At 43.7% G+C, this 15,532-nt stretch overlaps 1 protein-coding gene across 4 annotated transcripts in view; it reads left to right on the top strand.

Annotated features, from left to right (window-relative positions):
- The window catches only part of DSE (dermatan sulfate epimerase), an 80,589-nt gene that overhangs the window by 41,234 nt on the left and 23,823 nt on the right, over nt 1–15,532 (top strand). For 2 of the 4 annotated variants that reach the window (XM_075554643.1, XM_075554644.1), the window contains exon 2: nt 1,462–1,930. The exons of 1 other annotated variant lie outside the window; for it this stretch is intronic. In XM_075554643.1, the coding sequence (XP_075410758.1) occupies nt 1,515–1,930 (416 nt within the window). In that variant the 5' untranslated portion in view covers nt 1,462–1,514. Of the gene's footprint in view, nt 1–1,461; nt 1,931–15,532 lie in introns of those variants that run through there. One more of the 4 variants, XM_075554645.1, reaches the window with a different exon arrangement.

Genomic DNA, 15,532 nt, shown 5'->3' with positions numbered 1-15,532 from the left:
GCAAAATGAAAAGTAGATAGCAGCCTCAGATTTTGAGAAAATACATTCAAGATCAGAGCTTTTTAGCTCCCGGGCTTTATTTTCTGAATGCAGACATGTCGATCGGTTTTGAGGAACTGCAGCCCGATGTGCCCTGTATTACTGCACACTTGCTGATGTGAGCCCTGGGCTGCCTGGCTTGGTAGATACTTCCCCCACTCTCTGCCCCCAGCCCCCCTCCCCCTCGGCTCATATAAAGAGGAATGATCAACATTGTTCAGTCTTTTTACTGCTTACATTCTTAAAACTATGTTGATTTTCATCCCTGCTTCAGATTGTAGGTTTCTAGGAACGGAGCAGACAAAGAATAAAGGAGATACTATTGTGAAATGTGCAGGCGTCCCTCTTATCACCTGGAAATCCACTTAGATTTCCAGAAGACATGTCACCACCAGCTGTGGTTACTGTGATTTCATTACTACTGTCTGCAAACGTAAAACGTGGATCTTTGTTGCATGATCAAATGCAAAAGGAATGTCAAGGGGAGGTTTTTTAATTTTAATTCTTTCTTGTTGGCACAAAGGTTATACATTTGGCTGCTGACCACAAGGCCAGTAGTTTGAACCTACTATCTGCTCCGGGAGCAAGACAAGGCTTTCTGCTCCTGTAAGAGTTAATCTCAGACACCCACAGGGGCAGTTCTCTGTCCTATAGAGTCACTGTGACTCTGAATCAACTCAATGGTCGTGAGGGGTTTTTTTTTGGGGGGGGGTGACAGGGTGGGGTTATGTTAGTATGGTTTTCCCAAGCCCAAATTTGGTTTTTATACAGTGAATACATTTCTGTTTCCTTAACTAGTTGCCAGCAAGTCAACCATGACTTACGATGGCAAGATGTGTGTCAGCAGAACTGAGCCCGGTAGGGTTTCAGTGGTTGGCTTTGCTAAAGGACATCTCTAGGTCTTTCTTTCCTGAGCCACTTCTGGGAATTCTAGACTTCAACTTTTGGGGTATCAGTTAAGTGTGTTAACCCATGTTTCTTTCACCCCAAACAAAACAACCCCCCAAATTCACTCTGAGCGTATTCTGACTCAGAGCTGCCGAGTAGAACTGGTCTTTGCATTTCCAAGACTGTAAGTCTTTACAGGACCAGAAAGCCTCGTCTTGCTCCCGTGCAGTAGCTGGTGTTTGGGAACTGCTAGCTGGGTGTTAGCAGCCCAGGGTGTAAGCCTGCACCCCCCCACCCCCCAGGACTCCTTAGTTTTATAAAATCAGAACATGATAGGTCTTAGCAAGTCTTCTCAAGTGCTGGTTTCTTCTTAGTGCAAGCTTTTGTTGTTGAATTTCAAAGATCTAAACTCAGAAGCCCATCTTGAGCCCTTTCCCAGTAGAATCACTTCAATGACATAAGCGAGGCCTCGCCCGCCGTGTGTTCCCTGCTGTGCCAAGCTCCCTCGGTTGACATCTTCTTTCCCTTCTACAGGATCTTTCGAAGATGGTTTGGCTGCCTTGGAGGTTTGGAGATCGGATACCACGATGAGGACCCACACACGGGGGGCTCCCAGTGTGTTTTTCATATGTCTGTTTTGCTTCGTGCCAGCCTATATCACCGACGAGGACCCCAAAGTCATGATTCCCTTCATGAATGCCAACTATGACAGCCACCCAATGCTGTACTTCTCCAGGGCAGAGGTCGCTGAGCTCCAGCGCAGGGCCGCCAGCACGCACGATCACATCGCAGGGCGGCTCACCGAGGCTGTGAACACCATGCTGTCCAGCCCCTTGGAGTACCTCCCGCCCTGGGACCCCAAGGACTACAGTGCCCGCTGGAATGAGATTTATGGAAACAACTTGGGCGCCTTGGCAATGTTCTGTGTGCTCTATCCTGAGAACCTCGAAGCCCGGGACATGGTCAAAGACTACATGGAGAGGATGGCAGCGCAGCCTAGTTGGTAGATTTTGGTCTTTTCCTTCATACCGTCTCAACTCTGCTGTTTAAAGAAACACATATGTGCTCGCAGACGTTCACGTGCCTGTTTGGTTCGGTCGGGTAAATGCGGGGTGTTGTTTATGATTTGATTGGCCAGTGCCTTATGAGTGGTCGAAAGAGTCCTAAGACCTACTTACTTCCATGTTTCAAGGTGAAAGGAAAATATTTAGATACAGCCCAACCAAGGGAAAAATAATTTGCTGAATTGCATAACTAATCTCATCTTGATTACAGAGAATCCTTAACCCCTGGTGTCAGGTTTTATTAGAATGGCAGTTAGGTGAAGCCTTTTGCCCACTTTAGTTAGAATTTACATTAGTTTTGTGACATTGAGGAGCTAAAAATCAATGGAAATGACTAACTTGGCAGTCTACTGCTATTGAGACCGTTCTGACTCCTAGTGCTCCTTGGGAGGACTAGGCCTTGTAAAGCTTTAAGGCACTAGACAGCCTCATTTTTCTCCCAGGGACTAGCTGGTGGGTGTGAACCAGTGACCTTGCTGTTGCCGGTCCAAAACTTAATTGACGGTGAATGCCACCAGGACTCCTTTTGGAATGACTAGTAGTTTATGAAACATTCTATCCAGGAACAAGGGAATTGCCCGAACGTGTAGAACTCTTACTGTATGGCCATTTCCTTTCCTTTCAGAGACTCCACATGAGAACCCACTTGCCATCCTATCTGATTAAGTTATGTTTATTTTCTGTGTTTATAATTATGCTAATATATATATGATGAGTTGCATAAACTAGAGATGCCATAGGTGCTTTTACTTACAATGTATTATAATAATAATAACGCAGTTGCACTATAAAAACGGCAGACTATATGAAACACTCCTTCAACGTTAAGTAAAGTGCCATTTGTATAGGGCTGGCCTAGAAAATGCTTTTAAATGCTTAGAACACCGTGAATGCATGTAGGGTTGTGGTGAATTACATCTCCCTTGATGTCCCAGGGGTTTCCTGGGAGCACACACAGTTAACACACTTGCCTACAAAGTGAAAAGTTGGTGGTTCAAATCTACCAGGGCATGTCTTTCAACAAGGCCTCCCCATCTGCTCCTTAAAAATCACATCGACAGCCCTGTGGGGTGCAGTTCTACCGAACACATGGCGTTGCCATGAGTGGGAATTAACCCAGGTCTCTGGGTGAAGATCATAAGCTTTCATAGGTCTTCAATGTGATAGAGGTTGAATGACCTCAACATTTCCCCATTGAGTGAAGTTACGGACGACTTGACATTAAAGCCACATCAGAGCTCATTTTTGTAGAATCGTGTTACACCTGTAAGACCCAAACCATCCTGATTCAGTGGATTCTGATTTATAGCGACTTACGCTGACCCTTTAAGCAGAGTGTCTTACTGGTTATACACAGTGAGTTTCTATCAGCAGGGTCAGCAGTTCAAAACCCCCAGCCTCTCCGAGGGAGTAAGCTGAAGCTCTCTACTCCTGTAGAGAATTACAGTCTGGGAAATCTACAGGGAGCGTTCTACCTACAGGGTAGAACTATGAGACAGGATAGACTCGATAGCTATGGGAAAAGAACAGGCGGGGTACAGCTGTCCCACAGGGTTTCCGCGGCTGTGATGCTTATGGGAGGAGCGGGCCACATTTGCCTCCTGTGGCGCTGCAGCTGGGCTGTGGGGCTCAAACAGCTGACCTTTGGGGTAGTAGCCAAGCACTCCACCAGAGTACAGCCAGGGACCCTTACGTTTCTAGTTAGGTGCACGTATAGTCATTTAGAAGTTTATAATATTAAAGGTTGAAAAAATTCCTTTTATTGGGCTTATTTCACCTCACAGCCATAGATGAAATAGTTTCTGACTTTGAGTCTATACCTGGAACCAAGAAAGATAGTAAAAGATGTATGAAAATTTATAAGGTTAAATGATTAAGTATTATAATAACTCACCACTGTGGATTCAACTAATTAAAATAATCACCATACTTCTACTACTTAGAGAAAGCTCCCATTGTCTCTACAGTTACTCGTTCTTTTAAAATTCTGTTTTAAGAGATACGTGGATTTTGGGAGATGAAAGTTACTGATAAAAGTGTTGTCAAGGGAGAGTTGCTACAAAGTCATCTATTTCATCTCATCAAAGAATAGCCTACTCCCAAGTATTTTTCTTTTTTTTGTAAATGGATATTTTTAAGCCTAAACATAAGAGTGTTATGAGAATCGTACAAGAATAGTGCAATTTCAACATTACATTACAAAACATTCGGGTCATATAAATATGACTGTGAATATATGTTGTCCTTCAGATTAGAGTCCTTCCACGATAAAAAGGGAAAATACATAACTTTAAATAAAAATGATACTTTTGTGTAGCTGTTACAAGTTCATATTAACTAATTATTCGTGCTGTGTAGAAATTTACTAAGATCCTAGTGCTTTATGCATGCAATACTGGTATAAACAGGTGTGCCTGCTTGTCTGTGTCCAATAAGCAAACAGGGCCCATCCGTGATGCACTAGAGCCTGGCAGCTTCTTCTTTCCCTTTCTCTTTTGGAAGATGAAGGTCAGAAACGGAGGATTTACCAGTATACCTGCTCTGTAGTTCTGGCAGTGACCTCGTTGTTAAGAAGTTGAGCTGCTTGTACATTTCTGTCTTAACAGGTATATTATTAGGTCATGATTTGTGATTATTTTAGAGAAATTAAAAATTTTTTTAAACCATCACTCTCAATCGTGAGACTGTTACATTTTCCATTAGATCCGTGTTTGGATATAATTGTTCTTATACAACTTAAGGTGTTAAATACTTTTACATTTCAGCTGTCACTCGTTCTTTGAGCCGGCTCTGCCTCATGGCAGCCCCGTGTGCATCAGAGAAGCGCTGTGCTCCCTGGTGCTATTCACTGGTTCATTTGTCAGAAGTGGATTGCCAGGCCTTTCTTCTGAGGTCCCTCTGGGTAGACTTGAACCTGCAGCCTTTCAGTCATCAGCTAAACCTGTTAACCCATAGACTCTGCAGCTCAACTAACCTCTGTTCAAATTGCTAAACTGAACATATCCCTACAAAGAAGTAGGCTGTCTTGGATACACAGTTCAGTTGCATTTGATTTCAGAAAAATAAAGACTAGCTTTTATTTACAAAAAGATAAATAACTGACATTAGAAATAACTGCCTACAACGACTTTGTCAGACTGAATAACCATTTTAAAAGCCAATGGCTAAATTTTATCCACACATGTGTTCACTTGATGAGCAGGCAGTTATTGAGCGTGTACTGTGTGTATGCACTGTGCTCAGACTTTTGCCGTTGGCACCCAGGCTAAGGGAGCAAACATTGAGTGTTTGAAACCTAAGCTAGGAATATCTCCTTTGCTCTGAAGTGATCTAAGGATCGCTCGATAAGGGATTTCAGTAGTATTTGTGCCTGACCTACTGAAAGATGGCATCCTGCTCTATGTACTCTGGCACCACAGAAAAAGCACCAACTGTGCAACAATCACACGGCCTGGGTTTGAATCCCAGCGCTCCTTTCTTCAGCCCTGTTACTCCAGACAGATTTACTTGTCTGAACTTTAATGTCCCCGCGTGTAAAGTGGCAATGACGACAGTGTAAACTTCCCCGGGGTGGTGCGGATTAAATAAGATTGCGATAAATGACTTAATGCAGTCCCCGTCACAGCAAGCTTCCCATAAGTGACTGTAGCAGCAGCCATGTTAACTGTTGCTGCTGCTGTTTCATCTAGTACCTAGACCCTAGTTGGGATTTATTCAGGGGTTTTGCTCATCTTTATTCAGCGTGCTCTCACAACCAAAACATCTGTTTAACTCATAAAATTCTTCTTTTCACTTTGTTCCCACAAAACTTTCAGCCATGTTCCTCTGGGCTTTTACTTATTTGTTAATTTTCTTGAATGCATACAAGAGTCTACTGGCAACCTCAGCGGAGGCTTAGAGGAAAGTCGTGATGATGTGTTGTTTGTGTGGTAAAGCAGTACGAGTGAGCCGTGCCGTTCATCGTTCAGACATTTAATATAAAGAACTCACTCACTGCCACTGACTTGATGCTGATGCCTAGCATCCGCACAGGACGGGCTAGAACTGGCCCCGTGAGTTTCGCAGACTGTGACTGTTGACGGGTGTGAAGAGCCCTGTCTTTCTCCCTTGGAATGGCTGGTGATTTAATAAAGCAAGTCAGTTCAGAATTACTGCTCTGAAGCTAAAGATCAAAAGGAATTTTTATTCTGGGGCTGTCATGACGTCTACACACAGCATTCTCCGAAACATCCCTCGAGTTTTCGTGAGGGGTGTGGCACCACTTTCCACGTGAGAACAGATCGAGAGCAGGTCATGTCCACACTGCCACTTGGCATAGCATTGACATCCAGTAGATTCATGCTAAAGGAATGGATGATTTCAGCTTTCCTCAGTGGGGCCTCTCCAAAATAAAGGTTATTAAAATCAACACCTACTTGAGTGAGCAATAGGATATGGCTTAAGCCCCAGGCCACACTGGTTTTCCTGCTCCACTTGAATCCTTCAGTAGAAATTTAAATACATAGAAAAATGAAGTGCCTGCTTACCCATAGGACAGCCTTGCTAGCTCCGGGGCCTTCCAAAAAGTTTGTGGAAAGATTCCATTCTCCTTTTTTTCCCCAAAATTGTTTTAATCACATATCATACAGTTCAATGTTTTAATCTAATTAAAAAGTTGCGCAATCATCACCGCAGCCCATTTTAGAGTGTTTTCTGGTTTCTTGTAGCCACCATTGTTAGCTCCGCATTTCCCACCAACCTTGCCTGGCAGAGTCCTATGACACTATTAATTCAGGTACTGTCGCTAAGGGTTTACCCATCGTGAATTTCATATACAGAAAAACATACCCGCAACCCAAACAACAAAATAAGACAGAACAGCCTCAATCAGAAAGAAGACAATATATTAAGAACTAGAACAAATTTTAAATGGGTCAAAAGGAATTGTTAAATTTTGACATAACTGCATCTTCATGAATCTGCTTTCCAGTGCAGGCACATGTTGAAGCGCCCGGGTAGACTGCGTACTGTGCTGTCTCAGCAGAGGGCTGCGACGTGGTGCATGGAGCCGGTCAGTTTCACTTTCAGCAATTTCTGTAGCATTAAATCAACAAAACAACCCACGCTCTGTTATTTGAAAACACTGCTGATGTGTTGATCTCGCTTCATTTAATAGTTTGGGAAGGAGAATACAGTAAAAGAATTGTGGAGTAATTAAATATTATTATCAAAGCCATGCGGGACACATTTTGAGCAGGGGGCTGTTCCGTGCTGCCTTCTCGCTTGCTGAGCCCCAGGGGACAGCGCGGTGGAGGAGTAATAGTGGGGGTTGGACTGCAGTTGTTTATTGCCTTTGTCATGTCCTTTGGCGGGCTCCTTAACCCAACCCACTTTCTTCATCTATAAAATATGAATGATTCCTCCCATGTAATTCTGTTCCAAGGATTAGATGCTATAATGCAAATAATATTGTTAGCATTCTGTGCCTATCACAGTTTTATGAAGCTGTTTATTGTGCTATTGTTATTAGCTACCGTGAGTCAGTTTCAACATACAGCATCCCTCTGTTCAACAAAACAAAATACTTCCTGCCCGTATGTCAACCTCACAATTGTATTTATTACTCGACAGAAAATAGAGATTAACTTGTAACTTTATCCTTGTTAAGTCTTTCTGATGCTTGTCACCCCATTTAATTTGCTGTCTGTCACTCTGGGGCTGTTTTGTGAAGTATTTATTGTGGATCCTACTTCCCTTTCTGTACGTAGCGTTTTGGCCTGGCTATCTTCAGACAGAAAATAAATCACAGAGGAAAGAAATGACTTCACTTTTGCATTGGAGCCAGTCAGCTACAGGAAATCAGGAGACGTGGTTGAGGCAACGGAAGAAAGTGGAACTTTTGGACAGAGAAGTAATTGTATTTTTATTCACAACAGACTGAATATTAAAAGTAATGGATGGTGACATCTGACGCTATATTTGCAAAGTAGGATAGAATAATAAGTGTGAAAGAGAGAGCGAGGGAGAAAGAAAGAGAAAGAGAACCCTGGCTGAGGGAAACGAACCCCTCAGTGTCGATGCTGGACACACCCAAATGGACATGTGACGGACTCTGAACCCCGGCCAGCTAGGACATTCTCCTACAGCTGCTTCACAGCCTCTTGGATTTTTTAAATTGCAAGTGAAGGCTGGCAATCAGGGGTGGGGGTGGTGGTGGATATGGTTGGGCCCCAGCATGGGAATAAAAAAGATGGTCTTTTTGCCTCTGACCTGACAGTGAGAGGGCCCAGAATGCACCTGGAATCCATTAAAGTGGAACAAAGGCTAGGCTGTCAGAAAACCCAGGCCCCAGTTCCCCTGGCTTATTCTCATTCATGCTCTCCTTTCTCTCCTTCTTCCCCTGCACTCTCTTTCTGCCTCTCTTGTTTCTCGGTTTCTTTCATTCTGTGGCCTAAAGAGAGTTAGCTCCTATCACCTTGTTTCAGAGCCACAGAGAGCTAACGTAGGTGCTGACTAAAGACTTTTTACAAAGATCAAATTCCTTAGAAGCTTCTGAAACACATGTGTCAGGAAACTAGCCACTGGGATTCCCATCTTGAAAATCGTTTACTCAGCAGGTAGTTCCCAGCTTCGTTACAAATAGAGAGGGTTGGGCAAGGCCACGGATTAGCGTCCTGTGGACCGTAGAAGTCACCAGCCTCCCATTAAGAATGTACTGGTTCCTTAACTGGCAAAGCATTCTGCGTCTGTTCAATTGCAAGTGAAGATAAAGCAATTCTAATGTTTCATCCTAATGATAATCTTAAGATACTTTATAACAAATATGAACCAATTTAGGGGCCGTCATAGTCCCAGTAGGAGCCCATGGTGTAGTGGTTACTCACTTGACTGTGATCCGCAAGGCCAGCAGTTCGAAACCACCAGCTGCTCCTCAGGAACGTTCTACTCCCATAAAGAGGTACAGCCTTGGAAACTCACAAGGGCAATTCTACCTTGCTCTATAGCAGTGGTTCTCAACCTGGAGGGTGAACGACCCTTCCACAGGGATCACCTGATTCATAACAGTAGCAAAATTACAGTGATGAAATAGCAATGAAAATAATTTCATGGTTTGGGTCACCACAACATGAGGAACTGTATTAAAGGGGCATGGCATTAGGAAGGTTGAGAACCACTGCTCTCAACCTTCCTATGAGTCAGCTTTGACTTAATGGCAGCAATTTTGTTACTATAATCCTTACGCACTTGACTGATGACTGTAAAGTCAGCAGTTCAAACTCACCAGCTGCCCCAAGGCAGAAAGATGTGACAGCCTGCTTCGATAAAAATATATAGCCTTTTAACCTCAATGCATTTTACTTTGTCCTAGAGGGTTGCTATAAATCAGCGTAATGATAGTGTATTTGGTTTGGTTTGTAACCAATTGCCGTCGAGTTTATTTCAACTTCTGGCCAACCTGGCGGGGTCAACGTAGAACTGTGCCTCTAAGAGGCTGATTTTTCAGTAGTTAATTGCCAGGCCTTTCTGCTGAGACACCTCAAGTTCCCGTTCCATCTCCAGCCCAGATAGCTAATTGTTTGCACCAACCAGGGACTCAATAACAGCTATAATCAGACAACTGAAAAGAAATAGAAGCTTAATTTTCTTTGTGCCATCTGTTATCTGACTTACCTCTGCGTCTTGGAAGAAGTGTAGCTCGGATGGATACTTCTTAGAGGCAAGGATGGCTTAGTTTCACATACGTTGGACACGTTGTCAGGGGATACCCATCCATGGAGGAGGACGACATAATGCTCGGTAAGGCAGAGGAGCAGCGACAAAGAGGAAGGGCCTCAACAGGATGGTTTAGCACAATGACTGCAACAGTGGACTCAGACAGAAGAACCGTGTGAGGATAGCATCGCGTCTTGTGCGGCGGCATTTTGTTTGGTCGTGCGTAGTGTGGCTATGAGTCGGAATCGCCTCAATAGTACCTAGACACTGCAGCAATGATCTTCAGCTTATCTCTCTGAGTCTCTTACTCAGAATATCCACAATGATCTTCCTTGAGCCCCTTTCTCACTTTTAGTGCTGTTGCCTTTTTCCTTATAAAGACAATTGAATGCTTGACTTGAAAGGTTGAGGATTTGAACCTACATAGAGGTAACTTGAAGGAACGAGCCAGCAGTCTGCTACTGAACAGTCAGCCATTGAAAACCCCGTGGAGCACAGTCCTACTCTTCCCACCCCTGCCTCATCCCCCCCACCCCACCCCCCAGCCCCGACTAAGTGCCTGCAGACCACCCACTCTCCAAGGCAGCCTCCAGTCAGGAGGCACTCCTTTTTACCCTCTGTGGGCCAGGAAACCTGATGCTGTACCTTGCACTCTGCCTCATGATTCAACTGTCTCTGCTACCTCTCCCTGGTGTTCCTCTGGGGTCACAGCTCTGTCTCCTGGATCAAGGAGGTTCCATGCACAGGAATCTTGGGGTCCAAAATGGGACCAACTCCTTCTTTCTTAATGGCAGTAGATCCCCCATTCCTATTTATGAGATGGCTCTTGGAGTGACAAAGCTGATGAATCCCCTCTTTAGAGTTCCCTAGACCTTATTTGCATTGTCCCAACAAATCAAGTGAGAGGAATTTTCAAAGGTGATGGCAAAAAACCCCCAAAACATAGCAAGTAATTCATTGCACTGCACATGCTCTATGTTGCTGTTCTTGACAGGTGTCCTTGAATCACAGCAACTCTGGGGACACTAGAATGACACACTGCCCGCTCCTGCACCATCCTCACTATTGTGACGGTGAGCCCACCATTGCAGCCACTCTGTCAGTCTGTCTCCTTCAGGATCTTCCCCTTTTCACAAGCATGATGTCCTTTCCCTGGTATTGATCACTCCCGTAGCCTGTCGGGAAAGCATACTGGATGAACTCTTGCCATCTCGACTTACAAGGAACATTCTAGTTACCCTTCCTCCGAGCCAACCATGTTCTTTTGGCAGTCCAAGATATGCTGTCAGTGTTCTTCGCCAACACCATAGTTCAAATGTATCATTTACTCAGTAGTTTTCTTTATCCATTGTCCAACTGTCACATGCACATGTGAAACGATTGTACATAGGTTGGGTGAGGTGTACTTTAGTTCTCAAAGTGATTATATTTGCCTTTCAACACTTTAAAGAGGTCTTGGACAGCAGATTTTCCCAATCTAACACATCCTTTGATTTCTTTAATCTAATGCATTCTTTGATTTCTTGACTGTTGCTTCCATGATCATTGATTGTTGACCCAAGTAAAATTAAATTCTTTACACTTTCAGTTTTTATCATCATAATGTCGTAAGGAGTTCGGTGGTCTCTATGTTGAGTTATAATCCATCCAGAAGGCCGTCATCTTTTTGTCTTCATCAGCACATATTTTAAGTCCTCATGCCGTCTGCATACGGCAGGTTGCTAATGAGCCTTCCTCTGATCATGCTGCTGCGGTCCTCGTCATGGAGTGCAACGTCTTCAATTAATTGCTCAGCACAGAGAATGAATAAGTTAGTGAAAGCATTCAACCCAAGGCCCACTTTTCCTGATTTTAAACCACAAAATCAGGATGAATGTTCTAATGACTGGCACTTGGTCAGTGTTGTTTCCACACAAGTGCAATGAAGTATTGTAGCATTCCAATTCTTTGCAGTGTTATCCAGACTTCCATATGAATGCACTTGCAGTCAATAAGACACAAGGAAACCTCTCTGGTATCCTCTGCCTACAGCGAAGATCCGTCTGACATCAGCAACTATGTCCCTGTTACATGTTCTTTTCTGAATCCTGCTTGAATTGCTGGGAGCACCTTGTCGATGTAACTGTTGTAACCATTGTTGAATGATCTTCAGGGGAAAAAAATTCTTGCATGTCATGTAAATGGTAGTGTTTGATAATTTCTGCCCTCTCATGAGTCACCATTCTTTGGAATAGGCACAGCTGACAAATTTCCTGACATAAACTTTTGCTTGCTGTCAGCACACTGCATATATTTGCTGAAGCATTTCAGTTGGCACCCCACTGGTATCCTGCAGCCTTATTGTTTGCAAATGCCTTCAATGCAGTTCAGACTTCCTTCAGAACTATTGGTTGTCAGACATTTGCCAGCTATTGAAATAGTTGAATGTCAACCAGTTTTGTTGTGGTACTGTGACTCTGTATTCCTTCTGTCTTCCTGTGATGCGTCCTGTATCATTCAGTAATTTTCCCCTAGAGTCTTTCACTATGGGAATTTGAGGCTTGAATTTTTTCTTCTTCACTTCTTTCAGCTTGATAGATGCTGCCTGTTCTTCCCTTTTGGTTCTCCGACTCCAGGTCTTTGCACGTGTCCTTATAATGCATTATTTTGTCTTCTTGAGCCACCTTTTGCAATTTCCTCTTCAGTCCTTTTCCTTCATCATTTCTTCCTTTCATTTTAGCTCCTCTACTTAACGAGCAAGCATAGAGTCCCCTCTGGTAACCTCTTTGACTTTTTCTTTATTTTTAATGATGCTTTGCTTTCTTTTGGCTTGTTTTTGATGTTGTTCCACAACTCATCTGATCTTCTGTAATTAGGGTTCAGTGCCTCCAATCTGTTCTTAAGGTGGTCTCAGAATTCAGTTGGAATGTTCTCAGGGTTGTCTTTTGACTCTTGTGAGTTTGTTTTAATTTCCTTAAGCTTTAATTTTCTAAGCTTATGCCGAGCAGACGTCCTGGATCTGGTGCCCAGTGCCCTGTTGGTGCTCATGTGCAGGTGTAGGTAGACCTGTCTCTTGTCAGCCTTTTGTCTCTCTGTGGGCTGGAATCACAGTTATTGTACCGCTGGCCCACTTGGAGGCAGGAAGCAGGAATGTCAAGATTCGACAGCTCAGGAAGTAGCTCACCAGGGAGTCTCCAATTACCTGCTTTTGAAGTGCTCCTACTGCAGCTGGTCCTTCTTCCTCCCTACCACCTTGAATTTTGGCATCCTCATTTTGCATGATGTGCTCCCTGACACAAGTCATAACAGAGTTGGTTTTTATTCACCTTTAATCTTTGAAGAGAATGGTACTGGTATTAGTAGTGGGAGGTGCTATCTTACTGGAACGAAGAGCAAGAACTCTGAAGCCAGATTGCCTGTGGTCTGAGTGAATTGGGGTAGATTACTTAACTTCTCCTTGGCTCAGTTTTCCATCTGTAAATTGAGGCTTATGAGAAGAGTTAGTAGGAGGTTGTTAAGAGGGTTTAATGGGCTGATGAAACAATGCCTGACACTTAGTAAGAGTTAGCGATTCTTGTTATCTCTATTGCTATAGTTTGTGTTTTTGCAGTTTGATATTACAAACTTCGAAAGGAAACTTTAACTTATAAATACATAGACGTATATATTCATGCATTTAATATAAGTTGAATGCTCCATTTTTAGGCATTTTGCTAGTGATTAGTAAGACAAATGTTGAGGGCAAGTTATGCATCTGTTTACCTGTGGACGACATGAATTGATCCACAGTGGTGGTCTGGGAAAGACAGTTGAAATGGGGCACTTAACCCAACCTTAGAGTTTCGGGGAGGGCTTTCTAACTGGGAAAAGCCCTGGCAGCACAGTGGGTTACTCTTTGGGTTGCTAGCCACAAGGCAGGCAGTTCAAAGCCCACCAGTGCTCCTCCGGAGAAAGAAGAGGATTTCTACTCCTGTAAAGCCTTACAATCTTGGAAACCCAGAGGGCAGTTCTACTCTGTCCTTTAGAGTCAGTATGAGTCAGAATTGACTCGATGGCAGAACACTGTCCAGCTGATACCTGAAGCACAGCAGGAATCCAGCAGGTGAAGGAGGAAGGGAGTGGTCTTTTACCGCCATAAGCAGGAGCTGCTGAGGCTCAAAACCATAGGAGAAGTCAGACAGAGGACTGGCTTTTGAGGAAATAAAGACGGAACTGACACAACTCATTTTAAAAGTGATTTAACCATGAAAAAGAAAAACAGTGTTCTACAATTGTGGTCATGATTGTACAATTTTTCTTGATAGGATCGATCTATTTAATTGTATGACATGTAGATTATTTTTAAAGAATAAAACTGTTTTTTTACTAAATGTAACTGAGATGTTAATATAGCGGGGAGGAAGCCAGCAAGTGTTGAGGCTGTAAGAAGAGAAGCAGGTGCCATCAGGCTGTAGCCCTCAGGTGTGGACACAGCGAGCCCAGGGCAGGGCTTACACAGCTGAGGGACGGAAGCAGCGTTGTGATTTAGGAGGTATCTCTCTGGCTATAGGTGGAAAGTCGGTTGCAGAGATCAAACCAGAGCACAGGTGGACTAGTTAGGCCTTTTGGGTTTGTTTCTCCAAGAGACAGTGACACCCCAACCTCTAGGGTATCCGCTGGGAAAGAGAAGAGAGAGTTTAAGAATAAGCATTTATAGGACTGGCCATTGAGTTTGTGGACCAAAGAGGGCAAATAATTTTCTTTACATGGCACTAAGGAGCTGCTTGGGGCTTTCAGTGTGACAACTTAGAGATGTTTGACAATTCTAGTGCAGAGCTTGCTCTGGATTATTTGAGAAGACCTGGAAAAGTTCATGGAAAAGTTCCATTATCTTTTAATTCTGCTTTTTCATAAACTTTTTAAAGCCCCCTCGACAGGTAGTCCCCAGCTTAAAGTAGGGTTTCTTTTCTGATGACCCCCTTGTAACTCAGGTCTGACATGAGCCAATTACTTTTTAAAACTTTTATTGTGGCCTTCTATTGCCAGTATCTTTAGAAATTTGATCTGTATCTCTGGGGTTGGAAACATTACAGATAACTAACTGCCAGTGAACATCCGAGAACGATAACATCAGTAAATTACTCATAGCAGTGTTGCTTATATTACTGATAAGATGTATACCCACCCCCTCCCCCCTAAAAAAAACCAAGTTGCAAAATTGGCTTCAGTGTGAGTACATCATCCCTCTAATATGCCCCACTTAGGGACTCCCTGTGCGAGTTAGAGGCTCCTCGGGACCCACGAGATAGTCAGTTCGCCTCCCTCAAGCTTTACTTTGCGCTACCTCCTGTTTACCAGGGGTGTGTGGTGGCTTAAAATGTTATTACCCTCACGAGCAAAAGAGATTTCATTTAGACGAAAGTATACCTTGGGGTATAATTTATGTTGTTTCTGTTGATGATGGAAAGAAATGCTAGAAGGACACCTGGGAAAGGGCCCGATTTCATGGAAGCCCTGCAGCCACAATAAATGCAAGCCCCCGGGAGGAGAAGGAAAGGCTGGGTGCTGATGGAGCACCGCAGCCACCTGCAGGGCGTCCTCCACTCCCTCCTGGAGCGGAGCCTCGGCTGGAGGGCATCCTGGTGCTGCTTCGCAAGTTAAAGGAGCTGGGTGAAGCCTGGGTCGTGATTGGGGCTTGTGACAGCTTTGTGAGCAATTTTTAATTCCTTTCTGTGACTCATTTAGACTGAATTAACTACTACAAGAAACAATCTGGGGAAAGGATGGGCTAAGAATAAATAAATCTCATGCATGCTGCTGACCTCTTTATTTTCCTTTCCTACCATTGTGACCGTAGTTGTGGGAACACATGGAGTTTAGATTGTTTGGCA

This window comes from Tenrec ecaudatus, chromosome 7 (assembly GCF_050624435.1).
Source record: "Tenrec ecaudatus isolate mTenEca1 chromosome 7, mTenEca1.hap1, whole genome shotgun sequence".
Taxonomy (NCBI): domain Eukaryota; kingdom Metazoa; phylum Chordata; class Mammalia; order Afrosoricida; family Tenrecidae; genus Tenrec; species Tenrec ecaudatus.
The sequence above is the reverse complement of the archived record's forward strand: the minus strand, read 5'-3'. Positions and strand labels throughout refer to the sequence as shown.